Below are 19,231 nucleotides of genomic sequence, written 5' to 3'. Positions count from 1 at the left end.
TGCTTAAAAATGGAAAACTCTTCTCATAGTTTAACATTCACTGCAAGAGAAGAGGGCAGATTCCAAATCTTACAGGCAGTCCCTGCCACCTACATCAAGGGCCAAGGCCCTGTCATTCAACTTCCTTTGGCAACCTGTTAGGTATTAGGAAATGGCATTGTCCGAATGTCTTACATATTCTTCATAAGTTTCTGGTGCAGGTGGTGGAGGCAAAGGTATTCTCTGGATGCCTGCTGTCCGTGCTCTTGGTGCTGGAGCACCCCTCACAGTAGGTGGGGGTGGCACTCCTCGAGTCACAGTGGCACCTCTGGTGATGGCTCCTCTCACTGGTGTACCACGCACTAAAGCCCCCCGAGGTGGTCCAACACCTCGGCCCCTGCAAAAAAGAAAGTTTATTTTAAATGGAGATTTTTATAAATAGGCTACTTTCATGTTCAGATTTGTTTGCAAATTCTGGAGCTAGATAGATTTTACAATGCCTTAAATAGACTATCAAAACACAGAGGAATGGGGAGTTCCCTGGTGGACCAGTGGTTAGTACTTGGCGATTTCACTGCTGTGGCAAGGGTTCAATCCCTGGTCAGGGAACTAAGATCCCACAAGCCACTCAGCGCAGCCAAAACAAAACAACACAGAGGAATGCGTAGGTGGGTAAAGGACCCATATTGTAAGGCTCCCCAGGTCCCATGGTGGACCTGTTAATGTCTCATTAGTGGAGCGTCTGCCTTGGAGAGTCTGAACAGTCCATAAAGGTCAATCAGCAAAGGCAAAATTCTAAAGTCAAAGACCATTTAAAAATGCTAAAACTGTCCAAAAGTTAAAAAAGCTTTTTTTAAAAGCTTTAGTCCTGAAGTCCTAAAGCTTCAGGACTGCTGTGCCTGATTATAGTCAAAGTGACGAAGATCTAGAACTCTTTTTTTTTTTTTTGGCCGTGCCATGCGGCTTGCAGGATCTCAGTTTCCCGACCAAGTATTGAACCTGGACCACAGCAGTGAAAGCGCCAAATCCTAACCACTAGACCACCAGGGAACTCCCTAGAACTCTACTCCTGATGCAACATACAAATCCTGAGACCCTTTCTAAGCTGGAGATAAGGGCACCAGTAAAACAGAGATGGTACCAGCAGTCAAATTCACATCCCATTTCTAGTTGTCTCCATTATTTATACCTGGGAACAGGTGGAGGAGGAGGTGCAGCTCCCCGGCCTCTCACCGGCACCCCACGTCCGCGAGAGGGCTCTGGTACTCCATTCAAGTAGGAGAGCTCTAGGAACTGCTCCTGGCAGATATCATCCATCATATCCTGTGGATAAAAGATAATGGGAAGGAGTGTTATTCTCTACCTTCTGCTGAGAAGTCATCTAGCCCATGCGGGCCTTGGATGCTAAGAACAACTTTGAAAGCCCAGATGAAGTCTCAGGTCATTCATTCTCTGAAGTCAAGTGGCACTCTACCTGTCACCTCTTGGAGGAGAGTCTTGATGGTAGACCCCTCATTATTCAGATGAAGTTCTTCACGATGTGGTCCCTGCCTAGCTCTTCAGATCACTTCCATCCTCTCTCCATGTATAACCTCCTTTCAAGCCATGCTGAACAATGTGCAGTTCAGAACACGGCACACTCTTAAACAGCCACTCTTGCAAATAGTTTCCTCTTTCTAGAATAATAAAAGCCACTACCATTAATTAAGTTCTATGGCTGGGTACCATATAATAAACTTTACATAGGGTTTTCAGTTTAATCTTCAAATTAACCCTGAAATAGGCAGATCTTCCCATTTTACATTTGGGAAAACAGATTCGGGAAGTATAAAGCAATCAGTCTAAGGACACAGAGCTAGTAAGTGGCAGATTCTACAAGTAAATTCAGAATTACCTGTCTCCAAAATCTAGGCTTTGAATCATCAGACTATGTTATTGCCTTTTTTTGTCCACCTGAGGGACTCTAACTCTCACAAGATTTAATCTAAAATATTACCTCACCTCTTTTGAAAAACTTTCTCTTGATGCCAACCCCTCACTCCCTCCTCTTTTCCCACAGCACCATGTAATTTTCTCTAAGCACTTACCACATCACTGTGGAATTGTTTGTATGTCTTTCTCACTAGGTTGTGAGCTCTTCAAGAGCCATTTTTGTAACTTCAGACCCAAGCATAGTATTAGGCACCTACCAGATACTTAACAAATGTTTGGGATGAACAAGGAACCTGAGGCTCAGAAAAGTGATATAATAACTTGTCCAAGATGATGCAGATAAAGGTCCCAGTCCAGTGCTCTTCCTACTGTACCAGGTTCTAAGGGGAAAACGGAGGGCTCTGGTCATGGACGCAAAAACAGGCTCACTTTTTTTCTTCACAAGGGGGAAGAATTGAGCCAAATGCCATTTGCAAATCTTTTCACATATTTCCTGAAGAGAATCACTCAGTCTTAACTTCATGCATTTTTATATATTCCAGGTGTATACAGCTTTTAGAAGATTCTAGTCACCACAGAGATGCGCCCCCTCACCAACTCTTCACCTCCTCCTACCGTACACATTTCTGCTGGTTGAGATTCACGTTGGAGAATCAAGGGACCAATGATGGGCCATTTGCTCGTATTCCTCTAACTGCCACAGCAACACTGAGGAAACCCAGACCTCCCTGGCAGGCTTCTCTTTTGAAGATCCACTAACATGGAAGCCTTATAAGCCTAGCCCTTTCGAGAAATACGCTGAGACTAATGATAAAGAAGAGATGGGCATTCCCCTGCAGTCCTGCAGAAAACGGATGGCTCAGGATGCTTCGACATATACCTCAAAGAGTAAAAAGCATATCCTCAAGGGAAAATTTACGAGCTCCGAGTTTTTCCTAGGATATTTTAAATTGGCTGTTTCATGTTGAACACTCTAATGATGACGAGATATTTAGAAGCAAAGCAGCTGCTGAGACATTTAAGACAGTGTTGGAATCCTTGGAGCTCAGCATTACAGGTACACATGCCCTATGAATTTCTGCTCTACCAATTCTCACATGCTGACACAGTTCCAACTCCCTCATTTTACATATACAAGAAAACCAGGAACTATATATATCACCTCCTCTTAGTGATGAAACTATGATGATTACTCAATTCTAGCTGAATAGTACTCCAAATGCTTCTTAAGGTTCCAGATTCATACTTGGTTATTAGATATTCAACAGTAAGTAGTTTTCAGAGTAACTCTGAAAACTAACAGTTCTTGCCAAATGGCAAAAATTCATCATTTTCTACTTACTCAAAGAATGAAATCTCTGACCAGATAATAATAAGCAAGACAGGTAACCTGGTCTGTTCCAATTCTTCCAAGGCCTTAGTTACATTCTGAAAGGAGCTGTACACCAATCTGTTTAATATTATCAACAGTTAAGCCTATAATCATCATGCCTCTTTCAAATCATCTCTACTTGAGTAAACTCCTCCAGGAGAGAAAGCCCTGAATGCACTCAGGTCGGAATTCAATCCATTAACACTGGAGACTAGAGGCTTCTTGCTGTTATCATCTAGACTCTCTAGAGTCTAGAATAAAACCCCCCTAAAGTGCAGGGGACTATGACCACCTTAGTCATTTTCCTATCATAACCTTCTGGTTCCACTCTAGCACCAAAATACACAATTTAGTGAAGATCCTGTTAAATCTCTGTTAACCAGATGTTAAAATGCCAGACACACTGTGGATCCAAAATATTGACAAAAGATACTAGTATACAACTAAAACCACATTAGACGTGGAGTGGGAGAGTGGCCTTGGGGCACAGTGGTTTGAAAACCAGATACAAATAATGGACCACCTCAGAAAAATGAACATAAACGAAGAATTTGGTATGTAATTTCAGGTTATGCAGACACCCTGGATAAGAAACCCTGCCTTAGCAATAAGCACAAGATCCCAGTTTTCTCTTGCTCAAAAGATACAGGATATAGATTTCCTTACTGGTACTAGAAACTTCTTGACTTCCTCCATAGCATGGGCCATAAGAGCATAAGCCTCACACGGGGGTCCAAAAACTTCAATGAAGACATGCAGATCCATATTCAAGTGGGCATATTTGGGGTCTCCACCTTTGCGCAGCTCTTCCTCCTGTGGAAAGATGCACAAAAACATCGCATCACTTGGACTAGGGAGAAAATGACACCTTTACCTCTAGGCCAAAGAGACATTGAGAAATGACCCCAACACCTAAAAAAATAGAAAAGTGTAAGAAAAAAGCAAAACAAACTCTGGAGAATAGTAATTTACACAGTCTGCTAAACCTGCAATTAGTCTGCTGCTCTTCTGTTTTAAATCACTGGTGTATTCACTGGAGCTCTTATTAGAAAGTATACAAGAGACAAACTTATTTCCAGTTTCCATTCAGGCAACAGCTGTTTGCCAAGCATTCATCCATTCACTCATTTATTGCCAAGCATTTGCTTTTAAATCCCTGGTAGAGCTCTTAATCACCAGCTCTTCTTATCTGCTTATATGGTCTGGGAAGTTCTAGGGAAGGAAAGAAGTCAGGACAGAGAGAAGAAAATCTCATGTAAATCTCATTAGCTAGAATAACATACCTCAGCCCTAACTGTATTCATCTAGTGGGAAATGTGAGTGGACAAAAGAAGGTCTGAGAAAACATGTTTGTCAATTAGGCTGCATAAAAGGAGGCCTGGGGCTTCCCTGGTGGTGCGGTGGTTGACAGTCCGCCTGCCGATGCAGGGGACATGGGTTCATGCCCCGGTCCGGGAAGATCCCACATGCCGTGGAGCGGCTGGGCCCATGAGCCATGGCTGCTGAGCCTGCACATCCGGAGCCTGTGCTCCGCAACGGGAGAGGCCACAACAGTAAGAGGCCCTAGAAAGCTAAGACTATTCTGTTTCGGTGGTAAGTTTCTCCACACTTACAAAGAGCATAAAGAGTATGGGGCTATGGCATGGAAAAAAAAATAAGCATTAGGTTCTGTTGTTAGGATTACTCATGGTTCCTTTTGTAATATCTTCTTTTAGAAAGCCTCACATTCCAGCTGGCTATAAAACAAACCAGGCAACTAATCCTCAGACTCACCTGCACTCACAAGACTAGTGCTCTCACTTTTCCACATTACTGAAAAGGGAATGTGCTGCTCACATTTTAGTGTCTTCAGTCTCAGTAAGTTTCAGTACATCCAGCTCCCCTTCCAAGTTTTCATAGATAAGCTTACTAATGCCAAAGTTGCTACTGCTGTTTCCATTACTATGCAGTCAAAGTCAGAAAGAAAACAATTACCAGGGCACACCTAGGTTCTTCCAGCGTTGCCAAAGAAGTGAATTAACTGGTCTATAATCTCTTATATCCAATGCAAATTTAAGAGAATCACATTCCGTACATACGCAAGTGCTAACTTCCATAAGGAATCTATACTGGACTCTGGGCTACTGGAAGGCATTAGGGTGTCTTCTTGCCTCATTAATGTGAGCTTACCTTGGCCTTGTCTCTCATTGAGCCCTTTCCCAACACAGAAATCTTTGCACCAGTCTCTTCTTGCAGTCTTTTGATTGTATTCCCTTGTGGTCCAAGGATCTTCCCCACAAAATTGAACTGACAGAAAATAAAGACAGATTTCTAAACACATATGTTCCTATAAAATATTTTCACACGTATTATTTATCTTCAATAATCCTATAAAATAGGTAGAGTATTACCACTCCCTTTTTACTGAAGTATTATACTGAGGCTGTATGGATAAAGTGATTAGCCTACGGTTATACAACTGGAAAGTGGCAGTTCTTAGACTTGAATTTCCTGATGTAGTTTGGCACTCTTTCCATATCACACTGCAACCCTTCATACTTTTACATAAATATTTTAAAGCCAGTTACTTCAGAACAGAACAGACATATGGTACCCTTTGGTAGTACTGGTTTGATAAACTAAATATAACTAGTTGCTTTCCAAAAAAAAAAACTTTGAGAAAAAAAAATTTTTTTTTTTTTTTTTGATAAAAAAAGATGATTATATTTCCATCCTGGCTATAGCTATGCTATTAGTGACGCACTTGCGTGTTTCAACTGCCAGATACATATATGGGACAGAACCTTCACCAGCTTAAGTTTCTGACACATCAAAATCTCTGTAAGTCTTCTGCTACAGCCCACGCTACAAGACGTACTACATACTCTCATACTACAAAGACAACTCAAAGTGAGGCACTCTTTCCCTTACCTTGGGATACTGCTTGACAGGTATCAGAACCCTCTCCTTCAGCTTCATGTTCTTGTGAGAAAATAAATCCAAGTAATTCTCCTCATCATCCTTTTTTGAATCCCCTTTCTGAATCTTCTCAATTTCTGAATAGGACAAACAGAATTTAATTTAGTTTTTTCTTTTAAATAAAGGCAAAATTCTGAGTCTGCTCAGCTTAAAGCAATAACACAGAGTACTGTGTAATGAGAAAGTGCTAATTTCAAATGGAGACTGGGTGAAAGCACCAAAGCTAGATGAAGCTAACTAGGAAACCCAAAGCCTGCTTCTAATAAGAGCAGTCTGCTCTTCCACTTCTAGTGGAAACCTCTACAGAGACATTCAAATGTTCTTAACACAAAATGGATTTAGCAGTGAATTGGGAAAAAGGGGATAAACGAACAAAAAAAATTAAAATCTGCATCAAGAAAAAAGTACAAAGTCATATCTTAATGAAGAGACAAAGTCAATAATTTAAATACACAACCGAGAGTCCCATTAAAATTCTGTAACAGTAGTGCTTTGGATAGTAGTAATCCTTAAGAGTCTGAAAGATCTGGTTTTTACTCTGCCACTCACCAGTTGTGTGAACTCTGAAAAATTTTTTAATTGCTCTGAATTTTGGTTTCCTCATTGTAAAATGGAGGCAATATCTACCTCATGAGGTTACTATAAAGACAGAATAAAATAACATATGTAAACATGCTAATTAAAGCCCATTTCTTTCTTTCTTTCTTTTTTTTCTTTTGGCAGGTGGGATCTTAGTTCCCCGACCAGCAATCAAATCCGAGCCCCCTGCAGTGGAAGTGTGGAGTCTTAACCATGGGATCGCCAGGGAAGTCCCAAAAGCCCATTCCTCAGGAAGTGTTTTAATATATACTGAACACTATCTAGCCCAAATTCACTCTGTGTCCTAAAGGAAAAAATGCACCAAAATAATTTCAATTCATGGGTTAAGACAGCTTCATCAGCTAGAACCTTAGCAACCAAAAAGATTTTCTGTCATTAGGGAACTTCATTCACCCATCCATCCATTCATTCAGTGACTGCAAGTGTTTGAGTGCTTCCTATGGAGAGGCACATGACGAGACAGATACAGGTATGATCACTAACCACTATGGAAGACTTACTAAGAGCCAGGCACCTTGTCCTGTAAAGTATATGAGAAACAACAGATCACGTGAAACATGGTCCCAATCTCCACTATGTTTATATACTAGAGTTCCCAGTCTATGAAGTCAGCAATGAAGTATAGTTAAATGCTACAACAGGAGTACTAACAGAGATGGGGGCCAAGTATGGAGGCAATGAAAAGCAGCAACTAAAAGGTTATATACTATGGTCCACTGAGAACAACAACAACCAAAAAAATTATACTCCCTAAAATTAGTGGAACATTCTAACTAACACAGAATGTTCTCCTTATATAACATTTCCAGTGTTTCTTCTATAATTTTAAGGCAAGTGTTCTCAAACTTCAACGAATCACCTGGAGGGTTTGTTAAACTAGACTGCTGGGCTCCAATTCCAGTCTGGGATTGTGTTAGGAGTTTGCATTTGTAACAAGTTAGCAGGTGATGCTGATATTGCTGCTCTAGGGATCACACTTTGAAAACCACCAGTTCTGTATAAAGACATACGACTTCAAACACATACTGCAAATCTAAACCTTTAACAATTAAAAAAAAGAACTGTTTAGACTAAGTCCAGCTGTAAAGTACACGGATGAAGGAAAGTTACTGAGACTGACAGACTACAGAGTTCAGAATTTCAAACTGAAGGCTTCTGTTTATTAAAAAGCCCAATTTTAGATGTTACACTCTTATAAGAATGGTAAATGACAGTGCTCTTTGCACTCCTATTTTTCATTGCTTGGAATAGAAAACAAATTTAACCTTACAATCAACAGACTAAATGCTTCTTCATTCAACACCTATTTGTTTACTGTTTCACTGGTAGTGTATCCTGACCCCACCCCTTCCCACTTACTACTAATATTAACTTTTTGTAGTCTCTAGTTTTGAGCCTACCACCTCTGAACACACCTCTTGAGTTTCTGGGCTGGGAAACTGGGTACTCAATCTTCCAAAGTCCACAGGAACAAAGATGCCACGTTTCTAATCTGAAAACATCACTGAGGAGCTTCTAAATATGTGGAACAAATTACATACTTCATTCATCTTAACTATGTCTCTCCGTGTGTCCTAATTGCTGCCATCTAGTTAGGCCCTTCAGCTGTACTTTATACCACTTTCCAGAAACTTTAATTGGTTAGAACAAGAAGATAAGACTCAAAGTCTGTTAATCTGTACTCCCATAGGAAGCAGGGATGCAAAAATTGAACCCAGTAGAAAGGTTTGTTTAATATCAATGTAATGTGCCCCGTGAATTTAAGACCTTTCTATAACATGGATCCTTCTGCTATATTTTGAACTAGGCAGATCTTAATTAGGATCCCCTTGTCCACTTACCTCACAATTTAAAAAATAACGTTAAAGCATTTTTAGAGAATTCAGAGAACAATGATTTAAGTAAAACAGAACTGAAAAGATAAAACAATCAGGGGGTTAGCCTAGAAAGCAAAAGAATAAGAAGCAACTTGAGCCTTCAAGAAGGGTGGTCTTCCATGTTTGGAAGGGGAAGGACCAAATATTTATTAAATGCCTACAATGTATCAAACTCCATACACATATTACCTCATTTATCCTAAAAAGTAACTCAGTGAAGTAGCTGGTACTATCCCCATTTTATAACTGAGGAAACAAAATCAGAGAAGTTAAATCTCTAAGTCACAAAGCTGTTAAAGTAGTAAGAGAGTAAGGATTAAAACCCAGGCTTTCTCTAACTTCAAACCTCATGCTTTTATTATTGCCTTTCAGTGAGGAGTTGTGGGGGGCACTTTAAGCAAAAAAGAGCTGATTCTGTGAAGTTTTGGGAAGTACTGCTTATACCCCCAGACACGGTCATGCAGCTAAAGACAACAAGAGGGCTCTGCGTGTGCCTCAGATGTTCAGCTGCCTGATCTTTCTTTTCTTTTTCAATTCTTTTTTTTTTCTCCGTTTTTCTTTTTCAATTTCTCTTCTTGGCCTCACTTCTTGTGGAGGGCTAAGGAGCAGGCTGTAATGGGAAGAAAATAAAGTCAAAGAGAAGCTTCCTAAAAATGCCTCGCCCTCAGGCAAAAGTACTTTCTAGACAATCTTCTGAAATTGACTCCTTTACTTTTTTTTTTTTTTTAATTTATTTGTTTACTTTCAGCTGTGTTGGGTCTTCGATTCTGTGCCAGGGCTTTCTCTAGTTGTGGCAAGCAGGGGCCACTCTTCATCGCGGTGCACAGGCCTCTCACTATCGCGGCCTCTCTTGTTGCAGAGCACAGGCTCCAGACGCGCAGGCTCAGTAGTTGTGGCTCACGGGCCTAGTTGCTCCGCGGCATGTGGGATCTTCCCAGACCAGGGCTCGAACCCGTGTCCCCTGCATTAGCAGGCAGATTCTCAACCACTGCGCCGCCAAGGAAGCCCTGAAATTGACTCCTTTAAAAGATCTTTGCTTGGGCCTCTGGAGACCCTGGATATCTCAAGAGTCAAAGAAAGAAAAGCTAAGGTGTAAACAACACAGAGAGGTGACCCATTTGCTTCAAAGTTAGATGCTGACAATAATCATATCTTACCAAGTGCCTTTTATGTGTCAGGAACTTTGTATTTATTGTTTCCCTTTGTCTTTATAACCAGGATTATTCCCACTTAACTAGTGAAGAAATCTTGTCCAAGATCACAAAATTAGTGACAGAGCAGGTATTTAAACCCAGGTTATTCCTTACGTCAGTCAGAGCAAATTCAACAAATCTCGTGGCTTTTCTTCTACTCTTTTACTATAACTTAATCGTTCCTTTTTTTGGTAGGTGTTATCACAACCAGACTGTTAGTTCCAAAGGATGAGAACTGTTTCTTAAATGTATGACTGAGAGGAAAGAACCTGAGTTTTGAAGCTAAACAGAACTGGGTTTGACTCCCAGCTCTGCTACATGCTTGCTGTGTGACCTTGGGCAAGTCATTAAACCTCATTTGGTCTTCCTTCTTACTTTTAAAAAGGAGGATTTTTTTTAATTGAAGAAAGAGTTAAGGAACACAAAACTGTTAATACAAGAGAAGTTTGAAAAAAATTATATACAGATTTTATCAACTGGACTGGCTTAACTAAAAATGGCTATCATGTACATTCCATTAACTGAACATGTGATAAGGAGCAAGACAAGCAAGATTTTCTGACTAAGACATCCAGAGATAGTGCTTCTAGGAGGGCAAGATTCATATGATATCTGCTCCAAAAGGTCAGGTGTCATGCCCTCCTCCAGACTATCAATGTATTTGGTTCATACATCTAAGGACAGCACACCTTCCCCTGCTATGAACAATTTCTGGACCCTTGCCATTATTAAACTAACTGCAATTATAGTACAGTGTCTACTAGACAACAGGCATCTATAAACATTTACCAAATTAAAGAAATGTACCATTAACACCCCCTAACTTCCCTTAACGACTCATATAACTTCATCATTCCCAAATTTATAGTTCTTTGCCCTGTATCTTTTCTGTTGGTAAATCCTTTTGGAATCACAAATCCAGTAAGTTCATTAATTTTGTATAAAACCACTCCATTTTTTTCATTTTTCAAATTATTTATTATTTAAAGCAAGAGCACCGAGTTATAGGTTCTTAATCTGGTTTGGGGTCATGAGCCCCTACAGACTAGCTCCCCAGAAAAAGATACCAACACAGTATTTTACACACAGTGTTGACTAAGGGTGGGTACTGGCTCAAAAAAAAAATCCCTCAAAGACTGAGTTAAGAGCACTGTAAGGGGCTCAATTCCCACATTCCAGGATAGCGGCAAACCCTATTATGGCATATCGACCATAGTCTCCTAAATCTCTTAGGGTACAACTTCAGAGTTTAAGCCTTTTTTTCTCTTAAAAACAAAACAAAACAACAAACCACTTTCTTTTGAGATAACTGTAGATTTATATGCAGTTGTCAGAAATATGAGATCTCGTATATCCTTCACCCACTATTCTCCATAACATTTTGCATATCTATAATATCATAACCAGAAAATTCACATTAATACAATCTTACTGACTTTACTCAGATCTCACCAGTTTTGCATGTACTTATGTGTGTGTGTGTGTATGTTTGCTTAGTTCTCTGCAATTTAATCATGTGACCACCACCACAGTCTCAGTACAGAACAGTTCCACCACAAAGATCCCTCATGCTACCCTTTTATAGCCACAGTCACCTCCTTTCCTCTCTCCCCAACATTGGCAACCACTAATGTTCTCCATCTCTATTATTTTATCTTTTCAAGAATGTTAAACTAATGTAATTGTACAGTGTGTAACCTTTTGAGATTGGGTTTTTCATTCAGCATAATTCTCGAGGGAATTCCCTGGAGGTCCAGTGGTTAGGACCTGGCACTTTCACTGCCAGGGCCCAGGTTCAATCCCTGGTCAGGGAACTAAGATCCTGAAAGCTGTGCGGCCTGACCAAAAAAAATCTCTTGAGATCCATCCAAGTTGTTTCATTTATCAATAGTTCATTTCTTCTTGTTGTAGTATTCCACGGTATAGATGTACCACAGCTAAACTATTCATCAATTGGAGACATACGGGTTATTTCCAGTTTTTTGGCTAAAGCTGCTATGAACATTCACGTACAGGTTTCATATGAACATAAGTTTTAATTTTTCTGGGATAAATGCCCAAGAGTACAACTGCTGAGTCGTATGGTAAACACATGTTTAGTTTTGTTAAAAACTGCTTTATCACAGACCTATGCACGCTAACGATATTTTACTTAATTTTGCTAGTATTATGTTCCATAAAAACAGTATTGTAGGGCTTCCCTGGTGGCACAGTGGTTAAGAATCCACCTGCCAATGCAGGGGACACGGGTTCAAGCCCTGGTCCAGGAAGATCCCACATGCCGCGGAGCAACTAAGCCCACGTGCCACAACTACTGAGCCTGCGCTGTAGAGCCCACGTGCCACAACTACTGAAGCCTGCAAGCCACAACTACTAAGCCTGCGTGCCTAGAGTCCATGCTCTGCAACAAGAGAAGCCACCACAATGAGAAGCCTGTGCACTGCAATTAAGAGGGGCCCCCACTCGCCGCAACTAGAGAAAGCCCACATGCAGCCACAAAGACCCAACACAGCCAAAAATAAATAAACTAAAATAAAAAAAAATAATAAAAAAACAGTATTGTACCATAGGTATGTAGCCTTATGGGATTGACTTTTCCACCTAACATTAGATTTCCAAGATTTCTCCATCTTGTGGCATTCAGCTATAGTTTTCATTTTCACTGCTGTATTAAGTATTTTATTTTGAAAATCTCACAGTATCCAATCAATGGTGAAACAAAGTGCACTATTTTATGAGTGAGACATTCACAGGCAAGAGTTTCTTTGAGTACATTCCTAGGAATAACGTTGCTCAATTTAAAGAATTTGAATGTTCAGCTTTCAAAGGAAATGCCGAACTGTTATCCAAAGTGGTTGTACCAATTCACACTTCTACCAGCACTGTTCCTCCTAATCCACATCCCCTCAAGCACTAAGTCTTGTTTGACTTCATTTCTGTCAATGTAGCAGGTTTTCATTATTCTCCTGTCTCCAAAATTTTTTTTATTTATCTTCATTTACTCTTTTAGCTACTTAAAAATTGTATTGAAGTATAGTACATTCACAAAGTTGTGTTTAATTTCTGCTGTATAGCAAAGTGACTCAGTAATACACATATATATTCTTTTTCATATTCTTTTCCATTATGGCTTATCACAGGATATTGAATATAGTTCCCAGTGCTATACAGTACAACTCCTTGTTGTCTCTCTCTTTTAGCTACTTTATATTCAATATGTCAAGTTGAAAAAAATAAATCCAGTTTGGAATTAGTTTGAAAAATGCAAAAAACCAACATGTTAATTTAAAAGTTGTCATCTTTATAAGACTAGTTCCTCCTCCCACCAGGACATGGCATATTTCTTTTTATTCACATCTTCGTTTACCACTTTCAATAAAATTTTAAGTCGACAATATGTGATCACAATATTCCTCATCTGTAATATTGAGATAAAAATTCTTCCTGCCTCATAGAATGGCCATGAAGATGGAATTAATGAGTACCACAGGTCATGGCACATGTTATATGCTCTACAAAGGTTACAGATTGTTGTTGTTTGTTATGAATATTCACATACATTTTGAATTGATTTTTATTGCCTATCCCGAAGTTTTTGCTATTCTAAAAAATGAGATCATTTTGTCAATTCTTTTCTAATTGGCTACTGCTTCTGTATCAGAAAGCTACTGATTTATACATCTTTACCTTGTAATCAGCCACATCACTCACCATTTTCCTAGGTAAACAACCATGAAGTTGTTGCAAATAATGATAAATTCTGCCTCTTTTTTTCCTAATATTTATACTTATACCTACACAGTCATCCCTTGGTGTCCCAGGACCAAACTCCCATACCAAGATCCAAGGATGTTCAAGTCCCTTATATAAAATGACATAGTACTTGCATATAACCTACACACATCCTCTTGTATACTTTAAATCATCTCTAGATTACTTATAATGTCTAATACAATGTAAATGCTATGTAAATAGTTGTAAATACAATGTAAACCAGCGCAAAGCCAATTCAAGTTTTGCTTTTAGGAAATTTTGGAATCCCTCCCACCCCCGAGTATTTCTGATTCACTGTTGGTTGAATCCACATATATGGAGAACCCGTAGATATGAAGAGCCATACTTGGTCTATAGTTCCTTTGCAATTCCACTTTCTGGTTTTAATAGGTCTTGCTAGCTCTGTAGAATGAAATGGGGACATCCAGGTGTATTTCCGTAGTATACTTTAAATAAAATAAAGAAATATACTATTTTGAAATTTCAATAGATTTTTGTCTGGAAATATTCTGCACTGAGGGTTTTTTTTTTTGGCTGCTCCACTGCGTGCGGGATCTTAGCCTTGACCAGGGATCGAACCCATGCCCCTTGCAGTGGAAACATGGAGTCTTAACCACTGGACTGCCAAGGAAGTCCCTGCACTGAATGCTTTTGGAAGATGAATTTCTGCATATCTTTTCAAGATCATCTGGGGATTGTTAATCTACTGAAAATGTTTACTTATTCCTGAGTCATTTACATTAACTTGTATTTTCCTAGTTATAAAAAGTAAAAAAGAACACTGATATACATAAAAACATCTTATGTTTATTATGTAAATATTTAACACAAATAATATAAATTATTTTTGTTTCAGAAAACAAGCATGGGTACCCTCAGAGTCTTTGTATGTCTGCAAACGCATTTGTCATCGTGGTTGAAGATCAATTTGGCTAATATAGAAATCTATATTCAAAATCGAAATCCCTCAGAATTGCGTTATTTTTCCATCATGCAACGAGGATGAATATTCATTTATCAAATATTTAGTAAGAGGCCACTCTGTGCAGCACTCTTAAAGGAACAGAAGATACAGCCATGAACAAAGCAGACAAAAGATCCCTGCCCTGGTAGAGCTGACATTCTAGTCATAATAAAGCGGCAGCCAACAAGCAAACACATTAACTACAACATATGGTACATCAGATGCTGCTAAGTGAAAAATAATATAAAGCTGGGAAAAGGTACAGGGAGGGCTATGTGGCTGGTAAAGAAGAGTAGTCTGGGTCTTGTAGCACCTCTTGGGAAAGAGGCAGAGTTGCCCGGAGGAATCACAGTCCTCAGTGCTAGGCTCTGCTCTCCGGGTTTCCTCCTCCTTCTTTGTCTTGCCTTGTGATATTCACTGCCCTGTTGGCTAGGACTTTGATGTGTTCAGAAAATCTGATGAAACAGATTTTCTTTTAATATTTTAGCACAAAATTTATTTTTATTGAGTACAATTTGTTGCAGGTACTATAGTGGGGGGTGGGGTGGGGCAAAGAAGGTTAGGTGTGAGGATCCAGACTCAGACTGACTTCAAATCCTCCATACACTGCTTACTAATTTTGTTACCTTAGGCAAATGATTTAATCTGTTTGCCTTGGTTTCCTCATGTGTAGAAGTAAGAATAATAAGAGTAACTTCCTCATAGTATTCTTATGAAGACTAAACATTTGATGTAAAGTGCTCAGGCCAGTGTCCAGCATCCAGTATAGTGTTAGCTGTGTTTTTCTTACCTGTATCCTTATCAGAGCTTAAATACTACTATTCCGTCTTCTCAATCTCACTTTCTCACAATTGGTTGACTTTACTACGACCACTTTTCCAGATCATTCAAAAATATCTTAAAATAAATCAACTGTATTTCAATTCAAAAAAATATCTTCAAAGCCAGGTCCAACATATATCAAGACTTATCCATGCTAAGAAATATTCACATATCCCAAGTTAGTTTTCTCAATGAGCCAGCATTACCTCAATCCCATTTCTCCAATTAAAATTCAATTTGGTTAAAGGAAAAAGACATCAAAAAAGCCCAAGTTTAGAAGATGTGGCACATATATACAATGGAATATTACTCAGTCATAAAAAGAAATGAAATTGAGTTATATGTAGTGAGGTGGATGGACCTAGAATCTGTCATACAGAGTGAAATAAGTCAGAAAAACAAATACCGTATGCTAACACATATACATGGAATCTAAAAAAAAAAAATTGGTCCTGAAAAACCTAGGGGCAGGACAGGAATAAAGACTCAGACATACACGTAGACAGTGGACTTAAGGACACGGGGAGGGGGAAGGGTAAACTGGGACAACATGAGAGGGAGGCACTGGCATATATACACTACCAAATGTAAAACAGATAGCTAGTGGGAAGCAGCCGAATAGCACAGGGAGATCAGCTCGGTGCTTTGTGACCACCTAGAGGGGTGGGATAGGGAGGGTGGGAGGGAGACGCAAGAGGGAGGGGACATGGGGATATAGATATATGTACAGCTGATTCACTTTGTTATACAGCAGCAACTAACACAACAATGTAAAGCAATTACACTCCAATAAAGATGTTAAAAATAATAATAAAATAAAAGGTGTTAAGAGTGGGGGGGGGAAGCACCCAAGTTTAAAAAATGTAAGAAGGGTGAAAATTGGAAGTAACTTTTAAGGATCAATAGTTTTTGATGGCTATCCTAAGAAACCATCTTTTACTAAAAAGACGAGCACCATACTGGACACTTGATGTGCTCAGAAAGGCAAAAAAAGCTTGCATTTTCATACCATACTCAGTACCACGAATTTACAACTAGGAGAAAACTGGTGACATGTTATTATCTAATGATTACAGGTCAAAGGGAACTGTGCTGGTACTTTTTACACAACATTTAATCCTCACAACTCACCATCCCACTTTACAGATGAGGTTACTGAGGTTCAGAAAGTTTCCCGAGAATAGGTGACTAGTCAAGAGTTAGAATTTCAAACCCAAGCCAACACCTTAAAATTCTAAAGTTTGTTATTTTATTCTCATTTAATATGGACTGATTAAAGACCGGAGGAAATAAAAATAAGACCCAGTCAACCTATACCATTTAGTCTGACGTTCCTGAATCTGCATGTACTTGCTTTCAAACACCTGGTGTTTGCTATATGCAAGACAATATGAAAAATATAAAGATTTAAAAGCATTCCTTGGGGCTTCCCTGGTGGCGCAGTGGTTAAGAGTCTGCCTTCCGATGCAGGGGACACGGGTTCGTGCCCCGGTCCAGGAAGATCCCACATGCCGCGGAGCGGCTGGGCCCATGAGCCATGGCCGCTGAGCCTGCGCGTCCGGAGCCTGTGCTCCGCAACGGGAGAGGCCACAACAGTGAGAGGCCCGCGTACCGCAAAACAAACAAACAAACAAACAAAAAGCATTCCTTGCCCTCAAAGAGCTTGCCAGAAGAACACAATGAACAGTAATGTTTCAAACAATCTGTGTTATAGAACAGCAAAGCACAGAGTTGAAAATGTAAGCAGTTTATCTAAATGTTCTTATTCTTGACCACCTCAGGCTTTACTGTGTTTAAAAGTAAAGACCTCTAACCAACGGTGGGAGACAGAGAACAAAGGGAGGGAAATGATATTTTCATAACGGACGTGTCCATTATATCAACCCTGCCAAAGAGTCCAACTACTCATTCAGTGTTGGAATGCTGTGAATTTTTATTTGCTTAATAAAATTTAGGTATCATAAGATACACTTATTAAAACGTTTTAACTAGAAGAGAGAGCAAAACAGACGGCTTCAGGGAGAAATCAAGGCGACTAGGTGATGGCCAGTTTTGAGCAAAAAAGGAGTGCTAGTGTACACACAGAGAACAAAGACTACTATTCCTAATCTATTTCAGGACTGAAGCAAAAAAAAGGGGGGGGGAGACCATGCAACTTCTTTCAATTTTTTTCCCATCTTACTGGGAATGTCATGGAAACCATCCTTAATCTCTCTGTATCACCCCCTTTCACTGTCTCTAGGTTTGTTTTTCCCTTCTCCAATGACGAGCACGCGTTGTAAAATAAAGGGATCCAACCGCCTGGCTCTACAGCAATTGACCATCTTATCGGCCGAAGTCAGCAATCTGATTCGGAAAACCTCAAGCTCCGATTCCCACAGGTTGCTCCTGCCTCCGAGCAACTCAAGCTCCAGTTACCGCGAAGTCCGACCCGGCCCCGGCGGCCGCGGCGCGCTGGACAGGGCACCCCAGACTCACCCCATCTCACCTCGGCCCTCCCTCCCTCCCTCCCGGCTCAGGCTGCCTTCACCTCCTACACCCTCAGTTGAGGCGCCGACCGCCACCCGCGATCAAAAAGCTTCCCCTTTCGGGGAAGCGGGAGATGAAGGTTCATTTCTGGAAGAATCTGAGCACTCGGAGCGCGGGGCAGCTGCAAGAGGTGGGAGGGGAAAGGGTCGGCAAGGGGGCGGGGAGCGCGGCACTATCCATCAAAATCTTTGCTCTAAGAGATCGCCAAGTCCCCTTCGGGCCTCCACTGCAGCCTAGGAATTCTCCCTCGCACCCTGGACCGGAATGGGAGTTGTAGAACCTAGGGTCCCGAAGACGAGGACGAGATAAGGGGAGTCCACGACTGCCTGGTTCCCCAGGGGGCGGTAAGGGAGAGGAACAAAGCCGCTACCACCCATGACCCCGGGTGGCCGGGCGACCCACAGGGACCCCGGAGGCGCCCTTACCTGCCGTCAGCAACTGCATGGCGTGAGTGAAGGACGGGTCGAGCGAGTCCTTCTCGGCCATGAGTTCGGGCAGGTACTTGTTCTCCGGCTCCATCTTGACCGAAGCAGTGGCTGAGGGGGGCAGCAGCGGGGTCGGCGCTGGACCGCCCACAGTCGCGTCGGGACCCGTGGCCGAGGGCGGCAGCAGCGGCGGCGGCTGCGTGGCGGGCGAGGCCCGGGCGCCCCCCCGGGACCCCCCTCCGCCTCCCCGGGACCGGTGAGGCAGCGGCGGCTGCCGAGACGGCGCCTGACGCACCGAGGGGTGGGCACCTGAGGGGTCCATGGAGCCGCTGCGGCCCGAGGACCGGCTCATGCGCGCGGCGGGGTCGTCCCGGCGCTGCATTGTGGAGGATTTGCAATCGAGGGATTGAGGAAGCGACGCGGCAGCGGCGGAGGCCCGAGCGACGGTTGGCGAAGGTGGGAGAGCGGGAGCGACGACGACCGAAGCCGACCCGAGCGACCCAGCGAAAGAGAGCACCGGAAATGAGGCAGCGCGCGTGCGCAGACAGTACCGGCACCGCCCTTGGGTTTCTCCGCGGAGAACAAAGTCCCTGGTCGGGCCACGGCGCCTGCGCACCGCCGCGGAGCCCGAAGAAGTCGCCTCCCCGCTCCCCTTTTTCCTCCGAGCCCGCCAGGCCGGAGCCTTGTGCGCGTGCGCGGGTGTCCGCGGGCTCCGTTAGTTTCTTTTCCTCGTGACTCGGCGCTAGAGGGACACGTGTCTCCTCCCACTTATGGCCGAAAGCGCGCAGGGGGCGGGGGCTGTGGAA

At 41.7% G+C, this 19,231-nt stretch overlaps 1 protein-coding gene and 1 non-coding gene across 3 annotated transcripts in view; one reads left to right on the top strand and one right to left on the bottom strand.

The window, feature by feature from the left end:
- KHDRBS1 (KH RNA binding domain containing, signal transduction associated 1) overlaps window positions 1-18,958 on the bottom strand; it is a 36,368-nt gene extending 17,410 nt beyond the window's left edge. For both annotated transcript variants that reach the window (XR_004349152.1, XM_032626281.1), the window contains exons 1-6: window positions 18,426-18,958; window positions 6,194-6,318; window positions 5,453-5,569; window positions 3,950-4,096; window positions 1,169-1,302; window positions 175-376 (exon numbers count right to left, since the gene is read on the bottom strand). Coding sequence is in view for 1 of the 2 variants with exons in the window: in XM_032626281.1 (XP_032482172.1) it covers window positions 175-376; window positions 1,169-1,302; window positions 3,950-4,096; window positions 5,453-5,569; window positions 6,194-6,318; window positions 18,426-18,807 (1,107 nt within the window). In the remaining variant the exon portion in view is untranslated. The remainder of the gene's footprint in view (window positions 1-174; window positions 377-1,168; window positions 1,303-3,949; window positions 4,097-5,452; window positions 5,570-6,193; window positions 6,319-18,425) is intronic.
- TRNAE-UUC lies at window positions 11,654-11,725 on the top strand. Its single transcript has one exon. It is a non-coding gene; the product is annotated as a tRNA-Glu (tRNA).
- Window positions 18,959-19,231: the final 273 nt, after the last annotated feature.

Source organism: Phocoena sinus, chromosome 1, assembly GCF_008692025.1.
Source record: "Phocoena sinus isolate mPhoSin1 chromosome 1, mPhoSin1.pri, whole genome shotgun sequence".
Lineage (NCBI taxonomy): Eukaryota > Metazoa > Chordata > Mammalia > Artiodactyla > Phocoenidae > Phocoena > Phocoena sinus.
Note: the sequence above shows the minus strand (reverse complement) of the source record. Positions and strands in the feature narration are given on the sequence as shown.